This window comes from Vicugna pacos, chromosome 12 (assembly GCF_048564905.1).
Source record: "Vicugna pacos chromosome 12, VicPac4, whole genome shotgun sequence".
Lineage (NCBI taxonomy): Eukaryota > Metazoa > Chordata > Mammalia > Artiodactyla > Camelidae > Vicugna > Vicugna pacos.
In genome coordinates, this window is record NC_132998.1 from 5,518,323 (window position 1) to 5,535,250 (window position 16,928).

At 45.3% G+C, this 16,928-nt stretch overlaps 2 protein-coding genes and 1 long non-coding RNA gene across 3 annotated transcripts; 1 reads left to right on the forward strand and 2 right to left on the reverse strand.

The window, feature by feature from the left end:
- Positions 1-159: 159 nt before the first annotated feature.
- Positions 160-8,564, reverse strand: TSFM (Ts translation elongation factor, mitochondrial). The gene is made up of 6 exons (XM_072972506.1): positions 8,410-8,564; positions 7,947-8,120; positions 7,209-7,337; positions 6,361-6,483; positions 2,568-2,655; positions 160-754 (listed from the first exon to the last, which is right to left on the reverse strand). Exons 1-6 carry the CDS (start codon positions 8,464-8,466, stop codon positions 348-350), a joined length of 978 nt encoding a protein of 325 aa, XP_072828607.1. The 5' UTR covers positions 8,467-8,564; the 3' UTR covers positions 160-347.
- A 128-nt stretch (positions 8,565-8,692) lies between these two features.
- LOC140700028 (uncharacterized) lies at positions 8,693-15,380 on the forward strand. The gene is made up of 2 exons (XR_012078234.1): positions 8,693-8,956; positions 15,247-15,380. It is a non-coding gene; the product is annotated as an uncharacterized lncRNA (long non-coding RNA).
- On the reverse strand, positions 10,136-16,708 carry EEF1AKMT3 (EEF1A lysine methyltransferase 3). The gene is made up of 3 exons (XM_006217978.4): positions 16,423-16,708; positions 16,190-16,301; positions 10,136-10,613 (listed from the first exon to the last, which is right to left on the reverse strand). The coding sequence occupies exons 1-3, from the start codon at positions 16,597-16,599 to the stop codon at positions 10,222-10,224; spliced, it is 681 nt and encodes a 226-aa protein (XP_006218040.1). The 5' UTR covers positions 16,600-16,708; the 3' UTR covers positions 10,136-10,221.
- Between the last annotated feature and the right edge of the window lie 220 nt (positions 16,709-16,928).

Sequence of the window (16,928 nt, forward strand, 5' to 3'; positions counted from 1 at the left end):
AGGGGCACCGTCATAAATCTGTGTTGAAGCAGCAGCAGGCAGCTGGTAATGCCTGTTCTTCCAGACGCTCAGTCACTTCAAGAAGGCCCACCTGTTGTTTTCTAAAACCCTCACAAGTCTAGCACAAAAGAGCTGGACCAGCATTATGCAAACGAGGAAAACATGCTACTTTCTTTATTGTATAACAATTCTATTTAATGACTTTACCCACGAAGTATATAATTTCATTACGAACTCAAATGAAAAACAAATTCTGGGTGTGAAGAGGCTTAGGAAATAACTTCTGCTTATAATGATGTCCGGAGTTAAGAATAAACATTTCCTCCTGGGCCTAATATCTCTGGAACCTACTCGGCCTCCGCTGCCTCGTCACCTTCTCCACATTCAAACCGCACAAAGTCTACTACAGACACTCCCTGGGGCTGCACATACTGACCCAGTGTGATGGAGGGGTCCAGCAAGTACGGCTGGGACAGCATCTTGGTTTCTGCCTCTCCCCCAGGTTCATCATCCAGGGAGCCCACAGAGAGAGGGGCCATGCCCACCACGTGCTGCCCAAGGCGGCGGCCAAGGTCTTCAAGGTTTGCTTTCCGCTCGGACGTCTCGCAGACGACCAGGGCCCCGTACTTCCCCAGCACCAGGTTGTGGAGCGAGGGGCTGTGCATTGCCCCGTGGACATAAGAGCCAACATAGAACCCAGCTGGCACCTTCACCCATGCAGCTCGTTTAAGAGTCATGTTTTCTCCCAGTTTCCCTATAAAAGAGCAAAAACAAAAAACATGCTTCTAGAATATGATGCCGGCAGTAGTACCAAAATATGCACAGAGACGGCCAAGTTTGGGACACAGTCCTCCGCACTGACACTGTGGATATGCTATAAGATGGAGAGAGACCATTTTCAGTTTAAAGAGGAAAAGGGGTTTGGGGGAAATGGCAAGTGCTTTATAGAGCACCAACTACGTGCCACGCTGGTACTTAAAAACACAGGCTCCAGGCTCACACGGACCCTGGACTGCAGTCTCACCAGCCATATGACCTCACGCAAGGAACTTAAGCACATAACCCCATTTACTAATTTATTAAGCCCTCATTTCCTCATCCGTAAAATGGAGATGATACACTTAAAACAACCTGAAAGCAGGATTATTGAGAGAAATAAATAAGGTAAGATATATAAAAGCACTTACTACAATATCTGGCACATGGGGAGCACTGCCATCTGGCTATCATTACTACATTAAACTCAGGCTTAGAGAGCTTAAGTAACCCGCCCAAGGCTACAGAGCTAATATATGGCAGAGCTGGAATTAAAACTCAGATCTGACTCCAAACCAATTGTCTTTTCCCACCAAATTACCATCCCTCCCAAAATACCACCATCACTGACACAGGCAACTCCTTATCATCCACTGTATCAGGAAAAAGTTTACCACTAAAAGCCCCAGAAAATCCAAAACCCTACGTCATCTGATGGCTTCAACTTCCCCTCATTAAAAATAAAGATAACATTTAACCAAAAGTGGCTTCCAGCTTCCCGCTTTCTCTCAGGATGCTATCCCCTCTACAGAAGTCCAAATAAGCCAAAACGTAGGGAGGGGTAGGAGAAGAATCAAAGGGTCTGGGTGTAGATCCCAGCATTAGCCACAGTTAGCTCTAACAGTCATAAAAGGGGAGTATCAAGAAATCTTAAAACAGCTCAAAGCATCTACGCAGTAGTTAATTCCCAGAAATTGACAAGTTTGAAACACCCAGTTCTTCCAGAATTTCTTAATAAGTCCCATACACAGCTGTCTGCCTGGTTTCTCAACAATGACTCACTGAAACATCATGCATACTTTAGATGACCTGATAAACACAGGACTGATGCGGTGACTGGAAGTGCCAGATGAGCAGTAAGTTCCCAGCAAGCCCCCAGCCCAGCCCTGCTCCGCTCCTTCCGTCAGGGACATATACAAAGAAGGCAAAATCCCCGCTACTCCCACCACCATGATCCAGATACAGTTTCTGTAGCCAGCAGGTTCTGAAATGGACTTTCACACATTTAGGATCAGATTTTTTTATGAGGTCAAAGTCCTAAACATGATGCCCCAAAATATTCCTGGATTCCTTCATAAAGAAGGTGAAATGACTTGAAATGGACTATTTCCTCCATAGCATATACAGCAGTGGTCAACCAGAAGTCAAAAGGCCAACGCTGCCTAAAGACATGCTTTTTTTTGGTCAGCACAGTGATGCCTGCTAATTTGAGTTAGTTGAAAACGGCTAAAAACTAAGATCTTTCATACAAAGCTAAATTATTTTAAAGGAATTTTAAAATTCTGATGAGCCTGGGGTTTTCCGCCAAGGTAACAAGTAGCTTGGTTAACAGTTTCCTTCAGCAGAGTGTGAGCTTTCCAGGGTGCCCATAACTCACTGATATCTGACATACTACCCACTTCTCACATTCATATTATCTGACCCTTAAAGGAACATGAACTTGCAATTCTTGATCTAGTTTGGAGGAACACCAAAGATACCAGGAGATCCAGTTCTTAATTTCCAGTTTCCAGATCCTTACAAATACTCACCAATTGCTAAGGCCAGCTGATCCTTAAGAGCACCTTCTCTCTCAGGCCCAGCTGGAAGCTCAGAGAGCTCAGAGGAACTCAAGAAGCCCTAAGTGCACAAAGAAAATGAACATAAGTCAGTTCTGTATAACTCAAATTATTGAGACTAAGCAAAAATATAGCCTATTTCTCAGAAAATGATTTAAGACAACTAAGTATAAATAGATAATGTTGTCATTAAGCCAAGAACATTAAAAATTGATTAACAGTTCCATTTTTATAAATATTTTATTCCATTACCACACCACCCCCAATTCCATCCCAACCCCAGCCTCCAGCCTCACTTCTTAGAATGCACTTTCCTAGAAATCAGGAACAATATTTTCACACAATCATAAAATATTAAAGCAAAAGGTCTGTAGATTGTTGGTAGCATAAACAATGGTGCAGATCCAATGTCAGGGAATTGGACAACAGCTAACAAAACTGCACACACTTTTATCTTTTGACCCTGCAATTCTATGTCTAGGAACTAACCTCAGTACACTTCCAACAATATAAAAGTACACATGCACAAAATTATTCCTTGGGCAATTATTTCTAATCATAAAGTATTAGAAAGTCTAAATGCCCAAACATAGGCAGACCGGTTGAAGAAACTATGGTACAGAAACACAATGGAATACCATGCAGCTGGAAAGAAAGAAAAAGATGAGCTCCATGAGCTGCTATGGGGTATTTCCAAGACACATTAAGTGAAAAAAGCAAATTAAAAGGATACATACAGGGAGGTGGGTATAGCTCAGTGGTAGAGCACACACTTAGCATGTGCAAGGTCCTGGGTTCAATTCCCAGTACCTCCTCTAAACATAAATAAATCAATCAAATTACCAACCCCTCCCCAAACAAAAACAATCAAAGAAAAAAAATGAGATACATACTTATTTTTTTTTACCACCATTTGGGTAATAAAGAAGTATTTGTGTATGTGTACACACACACACACACACACACACACACATTTCTGCAAAAAGGATAACCAGAAACCAATAAAGCTGGTTACCTACAGGAGTGACTAGGAATGGGGCAGAAGGGAGAGAAGAGGAAGTGAGACTTCTGTGTGTGTGTATTAGCTTTAACTTTCAGAACCTTGTGATGTTTTACATATTCAAAAATAAAATTAACAAGGATTTGGGGTGAAAATGAACACTGACGAAACAGAAACAAAGATTCTAATTGTATTTCAAAGAAATAATATAACCTGAGAAGGGAGGAAAAACTAATCCAAGTTACTTTTGATACTGTCCTTTGACCACATAGCTTCTACATACAGACAAAAAGGACATCAAGGAAATCTTGAACTCCTTAGCAGGTTTGTTGTTTGCAGCGGTCAGGGACAGCAACTCTGAAACAAAGTGCGTACTATACAGCAAGTAAGTAAGTAAACATACTGAAATTGCTAGGAGCCAGTGTATTCACTGTGAGAAGAGGAAAGAAGGAAGATACAAATACAGGATGGGGGAAGGAAAGGAAGAAGCCAGTGGTAGAGGATTAGAACTGAAACACACATACACACACACACACACACACACAATTTCCCAGCTCTGCTGAAAGAGCAGGGCCCCAGTGATATCACAATAGAATCAAGCACACCTAATGTCCAGATCTTGGTTTCTAAAAACCATTCCCTCACTGAAAACAATCAGGACTCCTTGGAGAAATGACAAATTCCATGATTGGGGCAAGGAAAGTACGACATAAGCCCAGAATATCTTGTTATGCCAAAAAGTAAGGAAATACTCAAAAAATAATGAGACTATATCAAAAGGATAATGGAGCCAGCTTGCATAGGCTTGGCTTGTATTGGCCAAATCCAGGGATAATTTAAGCATTACAATGACTAATGGATTACATAATGATTTATAACCTATTGTATAAAATAAGAATCTATGAGTCAATGCTGCTAGTAAGTAAATCCCTAAATAAAGGGAGAGAAGAAGAGAAGTGTCCTTCTTACAACAGAATGCCAACTAACAGAACGCATGTGAAAGAAACTGTAAGGGCTAGAAAAACAACCATCACGCAGCATCATAGTAAGAACCTATCGGACAAGAAGCATCAAAGGACACTAACACCTTATGGGAAAAGTTTCTTGGGGAACTGGATGTCTACATGGTCTCAAAAAAATCTCCTATACAGATAACTTATTAATTACAAAAAGGAATATAGCAAGTTTACAGTGGAGAAACCTGGCAGATACTACCTAAACCGAGAGATCAAAATTAACACTATCAATAACAGTACCAACAGTCCCATCCTCCTCTGCCTCCTGATGGGATGTTCTGAGAAAAATACAGGATAATTTATTTAATATTCCTACGAAAGTCCACATTCTGAATCTAAATATGAAGAAACATCAAACTCAGAGTGAAGGAAATTCTACAAAACTGTCCTGTACTCTTCAAAAATGTCAATGTAATAACAAAGGCTCAGGAGCAAAGAAAGGAGACTAAACAGACATGACAACTCACTGTATCACATGATACTGGACTAGATCCTGGATCAGAAGAAAAATTGCTAGTTGGCAAAATATCTATATTATATACTATATAAATAAAAATATATCAAGGTAAAAATGTGATCACTGTACTGTGGCTACACAGGAAAATGTCCTTGTTTTTAGGAGAGACATGCTGAAGGGATAAAGGGTCCTAATGTCTGTGACATATTCACAAAAGAATTTTTAAAAAGTGGTAACAATAATATGTATATAAAAAGTGATAAAGTCAATAAAGCAAAATGTTAACAAATGGTGAATCTAGATAAAAGTACACTGTGGTGTATTATAAAATACTGGCAACTTTTCTGCAAATTTGAATTTTTTTTCAAAATAAAAGTTAAAAAAAAAATAAAGATCAAAAGGGAAAAAAATTAGTAAAGCTAAAAGGGGCCGAAGTCCCTTGTTACAGATAATGAAACAGAGGTACAGTAAAGTAAGTGAATAGCTCAGGATTACAAGTACTAAACACAGAAAAAAACTGTTGTAAGTAGTTGATTCATTCTGCCTTGACAATAAGGATGAATCAAAGACATACCGATATAATTCCTTCCTTGATCCCTCTATGGACAAGAATATGCTTACTCTCCTAAACTGTGCCTTCACTAGTATCTGTATTTAGAAATCTTTTCCCACAGCAAAAAAAAAAAAAAAAAAAAAAAAAAAGTGACAATAAATATATGTATGTTCATCTGTAACTGAAAAATTGTGCTCTACACTGGAATTTGACACAACATTGTAAAACGATTATAACTCAATAAAAAAAAAGTTAAAAAAAATTAAAAATTTTAAAAAATTTAAAAAAAAAAAGAAATCTTTTCCTCAGGCCAGTCCAGATTTCTGAATACAAGGCTTCACCTGATTTGATGGACTCTGTCCCACTGGCATTCATTCATTCGTGCAACACAGATTTAATGAGACCCAACCAAGTGCTGGATGCACTCCTCTTTCACCAGAGACACACTAGTGAAAAGACAAATTTCCTGCATCACGAAGCTTACAGTCTACTGGGGAAGGCAGACAAGACATAAATAAAATAAGAATATAATCTATAAATACTGTAACAAAATTTTTAAATGAAGTAAAATAAGAGGATAGAGCAACAGGAGGAAAGGTACCCCTCTCCAGAGAGATAACACTTAAGCAGAGACATGAAGTAAGGAAGTGAGATATGAGAATGTCTGAAAAAAAAGGAACAGCAAGGACTCTGAAGGGGCAGAACAAACCCAGCATGTTGGAGATAACCCCAAAACTCACTTTACTGTACGTGGAGAGTTGATCCTTTAGGCTCTGACAATGCAAAAGGGTCCCCAGCGCTACTTGCTGGACCAACTGTTGAAATTTTAAATTTCTTGAAACAAAATCTGTCTCACAGTTTACCTGTGGGAACAAGTTGATGTTGCTGTATAAGCTGTTCACTGACAGTTCCAAAAGTGCCTTAAACTAAGGTATTGACAGAAGAAGGAGACTTAACAAACCAGAAATAAGTGCCTCTAGGATTTTAAAGCTACAGTTCCTCTACTAGCTTGAGGCCAGAAACTGAATGAAGTGATTCCTTCTGTGCAAATGAGTTAACAATTTCCTGCACGTTCAGAGGATGGTTCACTGATGTCCCCAAAGGATGGCTACAAGTTCGCCACTTGCCTGTGGCCGCATGCCATAGCCACCTCATTCTCCAGGCTCCTCCAATGCTGGTTTTGTTACCAGCTTGTTTATCTCTTCTCTCGCCCTCAACTAATCCACATCTGATTCTTCATCAACAGGGGCCCCTAAACCTCCTCTAAAACAGCTACTCGCTGTCCATCAACTATTAGTGTAATTCCTAGCTTTAAAATCTAACTGTTTCAGGAAAGAATCAGTGACAAAGTATAAGGCCACACCGGACTCACATTTAGCAGTAATGTTCTAGGCTACCAGGCCTTTTCTCATCAACAGCCTGTGCGTTTCCACACTTAAATGAATCCATAGCTAATACTCGGGGTCTCACAGGTTTAATTCTAACTTCCTTTTATGGTCCTCAAACACTCTTCTTTGCAAAGCACCTACCACAAAGCCTTCCACCCCAGGGACAGCTATTCCTGGTATCTGCAATTCTGACAACCCACCTCTACTAACACACTCGTGTTTCCTTCCTGCAGCAACCCAATCAGTCCTTCTTTAGTCTTCCTCCCATGGAGCTTGGCAGCTTTACTCCAGCCCTCCTTCTGGGCCTGCTTGTGGAGCCAGCTCTCGGCCTATAAATTAAAAAGAAAAAAGGCAGACAACAAAGGCACAGAATTTAGAACTAAACAGGGCTCTAAAATATGCGCAGGTTCCCCAATTCTTTCTCCTTCTCCTCAACCCTACAACAGAAACTAAAGTAATCTATAATTTATTGGCTGGCCTACTACTAAACGCCAAATACAAGACATCGTGCCTGGTGCTTTGGATATGTTTAATCTTCACAACCACCCTCTGGGGCAGATAGCAGATACAAAAAAGAACAATGCAGCTCTGAAAGATAAAGGTGTCCAAGGTCACAGGATCCCTCTGAGGGCACCACGATCTGAGTCTTGGTGGGTCTGACTCCAAAGCTCCCACAAGCCCTTCCAGCTCCAAGCAGCAGGAAACAGCACAGTAGTCCTGCGTGGAATAGTTAGTTAACCCTGGGATCCTCAGTCAATTACTTCCAAATAGGTCAGAGTCAAAGGATGAGACTGTCACTGAAGTCAGAATAGGATTCTGTCGTTATGGGTCCCTGGTCAGCAGGTCTGACTTCTATGCGCCCCAGAGCGACCTCCCGCAGAGACAGGTCGTCGGGCCCTAGGACCCCGCCCCGCTCCCCTGCCCTTCCTTCCCCACACCTGCTTGAGATCCCCGCCACAAGTCTCCAGAGCTTTCTTGCAGTTTACAAAGGAGTAGCCAGTTTTCCGCCGCAGCTTCATGAGGAGCTCCTTGCTGGAGGCCGAGGACGACAGCCAGGGCCCAGCGTGAAACGTGTGCCATGGCTGCGGCGACTGAAGCAGAAGGGGCCCCGCCTGCAGGGGGTAAGAAGAGGGGTGAGAAGCAGGGGGCATCCAGGCGCTCCGGGGGAGGCGGGGCACGTCGGCCGGGGGGCGACCTTCGGAGAGACTGGGGCTCAGAGAGCGGGGGGAAGGCAGCGGGACCGCGAAGAGGCGCCGAAGTCGGGGAAAGGCGGGGAGAGGGTGGGATGGAGCACAACGGACGCGAGGGAAGGGAAGGGCGCGTGCCCGGCGCACGGGAGGCCCGCAACAAAGGCAGGACGGGGCCGGGGCCGGGGCCGGGGCCGGGGCCGAGAGCCCTCACCGGGCAGCTCCCGGTCCGTGCGGCCAGGCAGAGGCGCCACGACCGCAGAAGCGACATCTCTCTGGTGGCGGTACACTGTCGCCGGCCGGCGCGCCGGTGAGGCCACGGGCCTACGGCGTGGCGGCGAGGCCAAACTTCCCCGCCGGACCGCGCCAAGCGGGGACGGCGCCACCTGCTGACCGGAGGCGGGGCGCGTTTGCCTCCCCAACGTGGCTTATAAGGTAAAATAACAGAAACCATGAGACAGAGTTGTCGCCAAATAAGCATACAAAACACGTGGTAACACTTTATGTTTATTTCTAATGCGCTTTCGTATTCATTATCCATTTATGACTCACGAAAAACTTGTGAGGTAGGAGGGTGGGTTCAGAAGTTTGGCCAAGCCCACCTAGGAAGGTTGGGGGGAGTCCCTCCAACAAACCAAGCAAATATTTGTTGAATGAACAGAAATCTTTGTTGAACACCAATTGTGTGCCAGGAACTGTGCTAGGCTTCAGAGAATGACAGAGAAGTAAACCGTAGCCCTATCCTCCAAGGTCATCTAATGGTGAGAAAATAGGGAGCAGGCACATGATCACACAAGGCAAGTCCCACAAGATGAACAGTTAAAGGATCTCAAGGGAGAAAGAAATCATATTCAAACAGGAGGCTCAGGAAAGGCTTTTTTCAGGAAAGAGGCTAAGACTAATAAAGATTTTGATAGGTAGGAATTGCACTTTCAGGCAGGGAATCACCAAAAAGAATGAAGGAAGAAGTCAGGGAATTTTGGTCTGGATTTAGGGAACAAAGAGTAGACCTTTTGTAATTTGGCCAGAGGTTGCAATACATGTAGGAAACCAGTAGGAAATGAAGTCGAAGGGTAATTTGGGATCATATGGGATAGACTGAGTACTAAGCAGGAGAGCTTATTCTTGCTTCTCTTGGCAGCAGCAGAAACTAATCAGAGCTGATTTTGGAAGATCGCAAGAATTTATAAAATGGTTTGAAGGGTAATGAATGGAGGCCAGGAGGCCAGAGGAGGTGATGTGTGGCCCAGGAGTAGGTAAAGAGAGCCCTATCGAGAGGTCCCACAGTGGGAGGAGAAAAGAGGTGAAGGCAAAACACATTAGGAAGGGAGGACTGGTGGGGCTTGGAAACTTAAAGAAAAATCAAAGAGGAGAGCCTGGTACTTAGTGATCAGGGCTTCAACTCCAAAAAAAGATGATGGAGCTACTGTTCAAAGGACAGCTCTGCTGTCTATCCCCAACTTCAGGGCTGGGAGGACTTGACCCAATTAGAGCCATGGTCCCAGCAGAGTCTATCTCTAGGAGCAAGAGGTTGGTGGCTTGAGGTTTCTTGCTTCAGCCACCCAGTAAAAGCCTGAGTTCTGTGGATGCAGAAGGGATCTTTAATGCTCATTTCTTTCCCTTTAAAGAAAAAAAAAAGTCCAGTACAATCTGGGGGGAAAAATCCATTCTGTATAAAAAGACAATAGCAGAACTAGAAGGGACTGTGACCATCTTTCTGCAGCCACTGCTCTCACATCCCATTTACCTTCCCCCCTTAAAATCTTGGCTATCATCTCACCTTCCTCCGCTGAGAACAGGAACTGGGAACTTCCTCTGCACTCTAAGCCAGTACAGCTAGGGCTCTAGTATTCCTAGCAAGCAGCTCCCCTCTGCACCTGCCCAAGAGTATCTTGAGAAACAAAGAGGGCAGGAGAAAAGACTGAGGCAAGGGAAATCCATCCTTTTTGATCCTTATGTTTATGGCTTTGGAGATATGGCAGTTCCTTCATTAGAAGAAGGGGTTCAGAGGAACGGAAGGGTGACGTCAGGCAGGCCTTGGTTCCCTGTGCCTGGCCCTATAGATGTTGACATTCTCATCCTCATCCCGCTGGACCAGCTCCAGTTGGAAATGCTGGGGCAGGAGGTGCTGAAAGAAGCTCTCTGTCCCGTGTTCCTCTCTCATCTTGGAAGCCAGATAGATGGTACCGTGGGGCCCGCACAGGTGTTGGAGGGTCCCCAGCAGCAGCGGGAAGGTGGACTCCAGATACACGATATCAGCCCCCAGCACCAGGTCATAGTCTCCAGGGAACATATGCTGGTCAATCCCCCAGGACAAGGTGCGGACCTGGGCCCGGCCTCCAGCCGGCACATTGGCCTGGACGTTGCCCTGGATCTGTTCTAGGGCCTGGGGCAGGTCAGTGATGGTAACATCCCCCCCTGAGAGAGAGGAAGGAGGAGAAATGCAAGTCAGAGGGACAAACCAAGGGTTTTCGGCTCCTGCCCAGAAGGTCCAGAGAACTCGGGACCTACGGGATAATGTTTTGACAGCCCAAAGTCCGCACTTTAGATTTTAGTTGCCCTAACCTCAACCTCATCCACTACCATCTCATTACTCTACATTCTACAACATCAACATTCTCTCTGAGCTAATCTTCAACCTCTCTGCCCAACACACAACAATCAGATGTCAGCAGAAGCCTGGGCAGGACTAAGCTGGAGTGGGCTGTGCACCCACCCCCTACTGACACAAGCCAGCCTTCATGGGTCTGGAAAGCTTCCCAGAAGACATGACCTCAGCAAGCCGTAAAGGACAAGGAGGAGTTAGTCAGGTGGAGCTTTCCAGGCAGAGAACAGAGAGTACAAAGTCCCGGTGGTGAGAGAGCCCGGCATATTGAAGGAAGGCTGAATCCCAGAGGATGTGGAAGGGAAGAGAGAAGTGTCAAGACGAGAGAGTAAAGAGGAAAATGACTATGACATGCTAAGGAGATTCAGGCTTGTCCCTGAGGGGGACAATAGGTTTTACAGGTAGAAGCGGAGAGTGAAAGTGGTTAGATGAGGACTTCAGAAAGCTTCATTCATGCAATAAATATATGTACTGAGCATCAACTAAGTTCTGGGGATACAGTGGTGAGCAAAACAGAACTTTAGCTTTCCTTGAGTTTTTTTTTTTAAACAGGTAAAACAGATTTTAATTATTTACTTTACTTAACCTACTATATCACAAATAGTATCATTAACATTAAATCAATATAAAAATATAGTAATGATATTAATATTATAGTAATATTAGTAATGATAATGATATTAACCCCTGATCAGATACAGGGTTTGCAAAAATGGGAGAAACATTTTGTAGATTGCCTTTTCTTTTTGTTGATGATTTTCTTTGCTTTGTAGATACTTTTTAATTTGATGTAGTCCCACTTGTCTATTTTTGCTTTTGTCACCTGTGCTCTTCGTGTCATATCTAAGAAATAATTGCTGAGACCAATGTCAAAAAGCTTTCCCTCTGTTTTTTTCTGGGAGTTTTAGGTCTCACGTATAAGTCTTTGATCCATTTTGAGTTGATTTTGTGTATGGTATAAGGGTCCAATTTCATTTGTTTGCATGTGGATCTAGTTTGCCCAACATCTTTTGTTGGAGAGACTATCTTTTCTCACTGTGTGTTCTTGGCATTTTTGTTGAAGACCAGTTACGTGTGAATTTATTTCTAGGCTCTCTAGTCTGTTCCATTGGTCTATATGTTTTTCTTAATGACAGTACCATACTATTCACTGAGTTTTGTCATAGAGGTAGAGACATACTAGATACTACAAAACTATTTAATCATAATCATGATGATTATTACAGAAATAGAAAATACTAAGAATTCATTCATTTATTAATATTCATTATGTGTGGATGCCAGGTGCTGAGAATACAGCAATGAGCCAATGAGACAAGACTCCCTCCACTCCTGGGGCTCACAGTCTAGTGGCAAGAAACAGACAACAGCAAGTCAGGCGGCAGTAGGTGCTGCGCTGAAGCATTAAGCAGGGATGGAGAACGAGAATCGCCTGAGGGACAGGGCCGGGAATGCCATTGTAAATGGGGTGGTTAAGGAAAGCCTCAGAGAGCAGGTTATGCCTGGGCAAACACCTGAAGGAAGTGACGGAGCAAACTACGTGGCTCTCTCAGGTGAAAACGTACCAAATAAGGGACTAGCAACTGTGAAGACCTTGAGGCAGTGCCTGACAGGTCTGAGGACTTGCGGTAAGGCCAGTGGCCAGAGCAGAGTAAGTGAGGGCGATGACAGTCGGAGCCAGATCCTAGCCAGGGCCTTGTCAAGGGACTCTGAGACATCCGGGACACTGTTGGAGAATTTTAAGTGGAAGAATGGCGTAAACCCTATGGCTTTGGGAATTTAAGAAAAATGGCTTTAAAGAGATCACTCTGGCTCCTGTGATGGGAAAATACTGCAGAGGGGACAGGTTAGTTAGGAGGTGGCTACAATGGCCCAGGTGAGCGAAGATGGTGGTTTGAACCAGGGCAGCAGCACTGTCTAAGATGTAGTCAGATCCTGAATCTATTTTGAAAGTAGACACAATAGGACATGCTGGCAGCTTAGATATGAAATAGGAGAGAGAGAGAGAGAGAAGTTGAGGATGGATCCAAGATGTTTGGCCTGACCAACTAGAAGACCAAATTGTCATTCACTGAGATGAAAAAGGCTGCAGGAGGAGCAGATTTGGACAGGAAGTTCATGAGTTTGTTTCTGGACACACTGAGTTTGAGATGTCCATCAGAAAACCCCAGGAGGATAGCAAGTCGGCGGCAGGTTATATAAACAAGTCTGGAGAGTCATAGAGTCATCAGCATGGAAAGGGCCGTTTAAAGCCACGAGGTGATAGGATTGCTTGGGAGTGCAAGTGGACAGAGGGGAGGGATCGAAGGACTGCTCCTGGGCCCTGGTGCACTCAGACTTTCAGTTGTGAAGCAAGGAACCAACAAAGGAAAAGGGAGAACTGTCATGAGGTGAGTGAAACCCAGAGGTGTGTTGCCCTCGAAGCCAAAGGAAGCGTTTCAAGGAGGAGAGAGTGACAAATGGCACGAAGTCAAGAAAGGTGGCTCATAACTGACTCCTGTACTCAGCAACAGCATGGAGTCAGAAACGAAGCTCACAACCTTGACCGGAGTGGAGAGGGCAGTGGGGTGGAGTCTGGAATCGACTGAGGAAAGAATAGGAAGACAGAAACGACCGTATTTACTCTCCTGAGTTTTGTTGTAAAGTGGAGCAGAGAAATGGAGTGGTAACTGGAGGGATATGTAGGATCAAGGATTTTTTCTGAGATAGGAGAAATTGCAGCATATTTATGTGCATAATATAGGTGCACACAGAATGATCCAGAGAGAAGGGAAAACTGATAATGCAGGAGAGACGGGGGAGCGCGGTGTTTGCTGAAACAGTGTCTTCGAGCAGATGAGAAGGTTTGGAGTCTTCTGATAAGTGCAGGGCTTGACCTTAACTAGGAGCACAGCGCGTTCATTCGTGGTATCAGGAGAGAAGGCAGCACAGACAGACAGACAGACACAGGTGGGTGTGTAGACGTTGTGATCGGAAACTGTGGATGTTTTTCTGTGAGAAGACAGAAGTGATCAGAAGAGATAGGAAACAAAGTCATCAGCTGAGGAGACATTTGGAATTTTGAAGGGCAAAAAGGTAAGAAACAAGATGTCCAGGAGAGCAGAAGATTGTACAGATGAGGGAAGTGCAATAGGCCAGTGGGCAGCGCTTAAGGATGCATCTGAGGTTAGTGACAACAAATGTAAAGTGGACAGCAGTCAGCAGAGTTGTGTATATACTAGGAGGGCCTAAGACAACCTGGGGATGGGAGTGTCAAGGAGGCCTTTCCGTGCAAGCGATGTTTGAGCTGAGACCTGAAGAAGGCTTAGGCATTAAGCAGGTGGTACAAGGATTTCAGACATGGAGTGCAGCCCGTGTGAAGGCAGCAAGGAAGGGGACATCCACATGGGCTTGAGGACCTGACAGGAGGGCACTAGGGAGCACAGGAGTACAAGAGAGGGAGAAGCACAGAAGGAGCTGGAGGGGGCCTTGGAGAGAGTTCTATCCTGAAGGCAACAAGAAGCCACTGAAAGATGGAGCAGGGGGATTGAAAAGATCCCTCTGACTGCCAGCAGGAGTGGGCAGAGGCCTAGGCAGGGGCAAGGAGAGGAAGCAGGGAGACCAGTTTGACTGTTGTAGCTGTCCAGGCAAGTGATGGTGACAAGGACTGGGGAGCCATCAGTGTGGCTGGAGAAACAGGAGATTCAAGAGATTCTTAGGAGATAAATCAGTAGCACTTGGGTAATGGAGATGGGGGTGAGAAAAAGGGATGTGTCAAAGGTGGGTCCAGATTTCTCACTGGGGGAATGCTGGTTTATTTCACAGAAATGGGGAAACATAAGGGAAAAGGAGGCTTGGTGGAGGAAGATCACAGATCTAGTTTGAGCATGTCAAACTTCCCCACAGGGAGTGCGAAGACACTTGTGAAAATCCAGGGAAAAGATGGTAGTGGCCTGAACTGATGGAGGGGAGAGGAACAGACAACTGAGGAAGCATTGAGGACATATGACTCACAGGACTTGCTGATTGCCAGGATGTGAGGGGAGAGGGCAATGAACGAGAATGACACCCAGATTTCTCACTTGGCAGCAGAATAGGGAGCAAAAGAAGGAAGAGCCAGTCTGGGAGCAAGTGAAAGGTGTTTCTGTCCGTATTACATGACCTTTCTCCCATTTTAGCATAGCTGCCCATTTGTCATCCACCCATCCTTTACAGAAAACTGATGTTGACACTCCCTCACTTCTTTCTAAGCCTGGTGTGTTCACGCTTCTCATCTGACAGAGCTTCTCCTTGATGGAGTCCCAGGGAGTCAGGGCAGACATGGCCAGAGTATGTCCACTGGCTCTGCACATACCTCACCATAGTTCTCATACTGTAACATCCCCCCTCCCTAGTCTTCACCACTAGACCATAAGCTCCTGGGGGAGAGGAAATCTGTCTTACTCATTGTTGTATCCCAATACCTAGAATTATTCTTGGCACATACGGGACTCCAAATACGTGTTGATCGAATGAACAGAAGAATGCACGCCTGCCTCTGGGAAGACTTCCCTGAATGTGTTTGCGCTGTGTCCCTACAAACAAGGATGTGTTAATTTGCATTCCTAGGACAATGGCATCGTAAGTGTTTTTAGAGGAATACTTTCCAGATGAAGTTTTGTATTACCATTAGATTAAAAAAAATTGGGGGGTGGTATTAGGTTTACTTACTTATTCATTTATTTTTGATGGAACTATTTGGGATTGAACCCAGGACCCTAGCCATAGCTAAGCATGCACTCTACCACTTGAGCTATACCTTCCTCTCTATCTTCCCATTAGATTATGAACTAAGGAACTGCTTACTTTGTAGTTTTTGATTCTTGACAAAAGTGAATCAAAATTGTCCTTCCCTTTTCCTTTCCCAAGTCTGCAGTGCCTAACTTCTACCCCACTTCCTACAAAGCACACTGTAACGCCCAGAAATGCATAAGCTTATTCCTCCCAAGCAATCAAAACCTAAAGAATAAAAAATATATTCACAATGAAGTTATAAAGTACTCATGAGGTTTAATACCTGCAGATTGTACCCCCACATGCATCTTGACAGACAATCATATCCAAAGCAAAGGAGAGTTTAAGTGACAGCATTTTGCATGAAATCACAAAGAGCAAAAAGGTAGGGAAAAGCTCCTTCTACTAAGGTCTGCCCAGTTTGTATTTCCTGCCCCCAGATCAACCACCTTGGGTGCTCTGACAGCCAATCAGCGCTGTCTGGCACACAGGAGCAAACAGGGGCCAAAACAAAAAGTTGGTTAAAAAGAAGGGACTGGTCTGATACCAAACCACTCTCCTCTCCCAAGAATCCGGGAAGTGACAACTTCTCCACATCCCCGTTCTCCCTCCCCCTCCCACTGCAAAGCTCACGCACCCTGCAGCGCTGCCAAGATACCCACGATGCCCGTGCCCGCGCCCAGTTCGATCACTTTCTTGCCTCGGAAATCCACATTTTGTCTCTCGAAATAGTTGCACAAGCTCAGAGCCTATGGGAAAAGAAAAAAGAGAGAGAAGACAGACTGTAGCAGGGATGGCTCCATATGGGAGAGCGGGAGTCCGGGGTCTGGACCTCCCGTGGACCCTAGCCCAGAGTCTCCCACTCCTCACCGCGTCCCACACGCGCCCTGCCACCCCGAGGCAGGACCCGAAGTTCTCCGTGATACTCAGCTCGTGCCCACAGAAGCAGAACTGGCTCTTCTCCGAGTAAGAGTCGGCAAAGAGCCCGACCTCCCGCGGGAACACAGACTGGAGCTCTGATTCAGGATCTGGGCGGGGGTCTGCCATCTGGCCGAGAAAGTGCCCGAACGCCAGGGCCAGCGCTCGGATCCCGGATCGCTGCGGGGTTGGGGGGCTGGGGGACCGCGGGCCGTCTCTACTGCCCCGTGGCACCGAGCCCCGCCTCCCCGAGTTTGCCCTCCTTCCTCCAGTTTGACTTCCTGGAGGTGGAAAGAGGAACTGCCTCCCCCTCTCACGTCCCCAGAGCACACCCGAAGGGACTCACGCTGGACCACGGGGGTCAGACCGAGACGATTGCTCCGAGACCAAGAGAGGGGAGAGGAGCGAGGATTAATTCACGGTAGAAAGCGGGGTCCCTGGGCCCCTAGCACCTGCGG

Bases quoted from the DNA above. Each gene is read 5' to 3' on its own strand.
- TSFM (XM_072972506.1), bottom strand. From the start codon at position 8,466: ATGTCGCTTCTGCGGTCGTGGCGCCTCTGCCTGGCCGCACGGACCGGG. The intron at 7,338-7,946 runs GTGTGGGGAAGG...TTTAATTTATAG, and splicing joins GTGGCGGGGATCTCAAGCAG to GCCGAGAGCTGGCTCCACAA. The intron at 6,484-7,208 runs GTGGGTTGTCAG...TTGTTCCCACAG, and splicing joins ACACGAGTGTGTTAGTAGAG to GTAAACTGTGAGACAGATTT.
- EEF1AKMT3 (XM_006217978.4), bottom strand. From the start codon at position 16,599: ATGGCAGACCCCCGCCCAGATCCTGAATCAGAGCTCCAGTCTGTGTTC. The intron at 16,302-16,422 runs GTGAGGAGTGGG...CTTTTCCCATAG, and splicing joins CAGGGCGCGTGTGGGACGCG to GCTCTGAGCTTGTGCAACTA. The intron at 10,614-16,189 runs GTGCGTGAGCTT...CCTCTCTCTCAG, and splicing joins TATCTTGGCAGCGCTGCAGG to GGGGGGATGTTACCATCACT.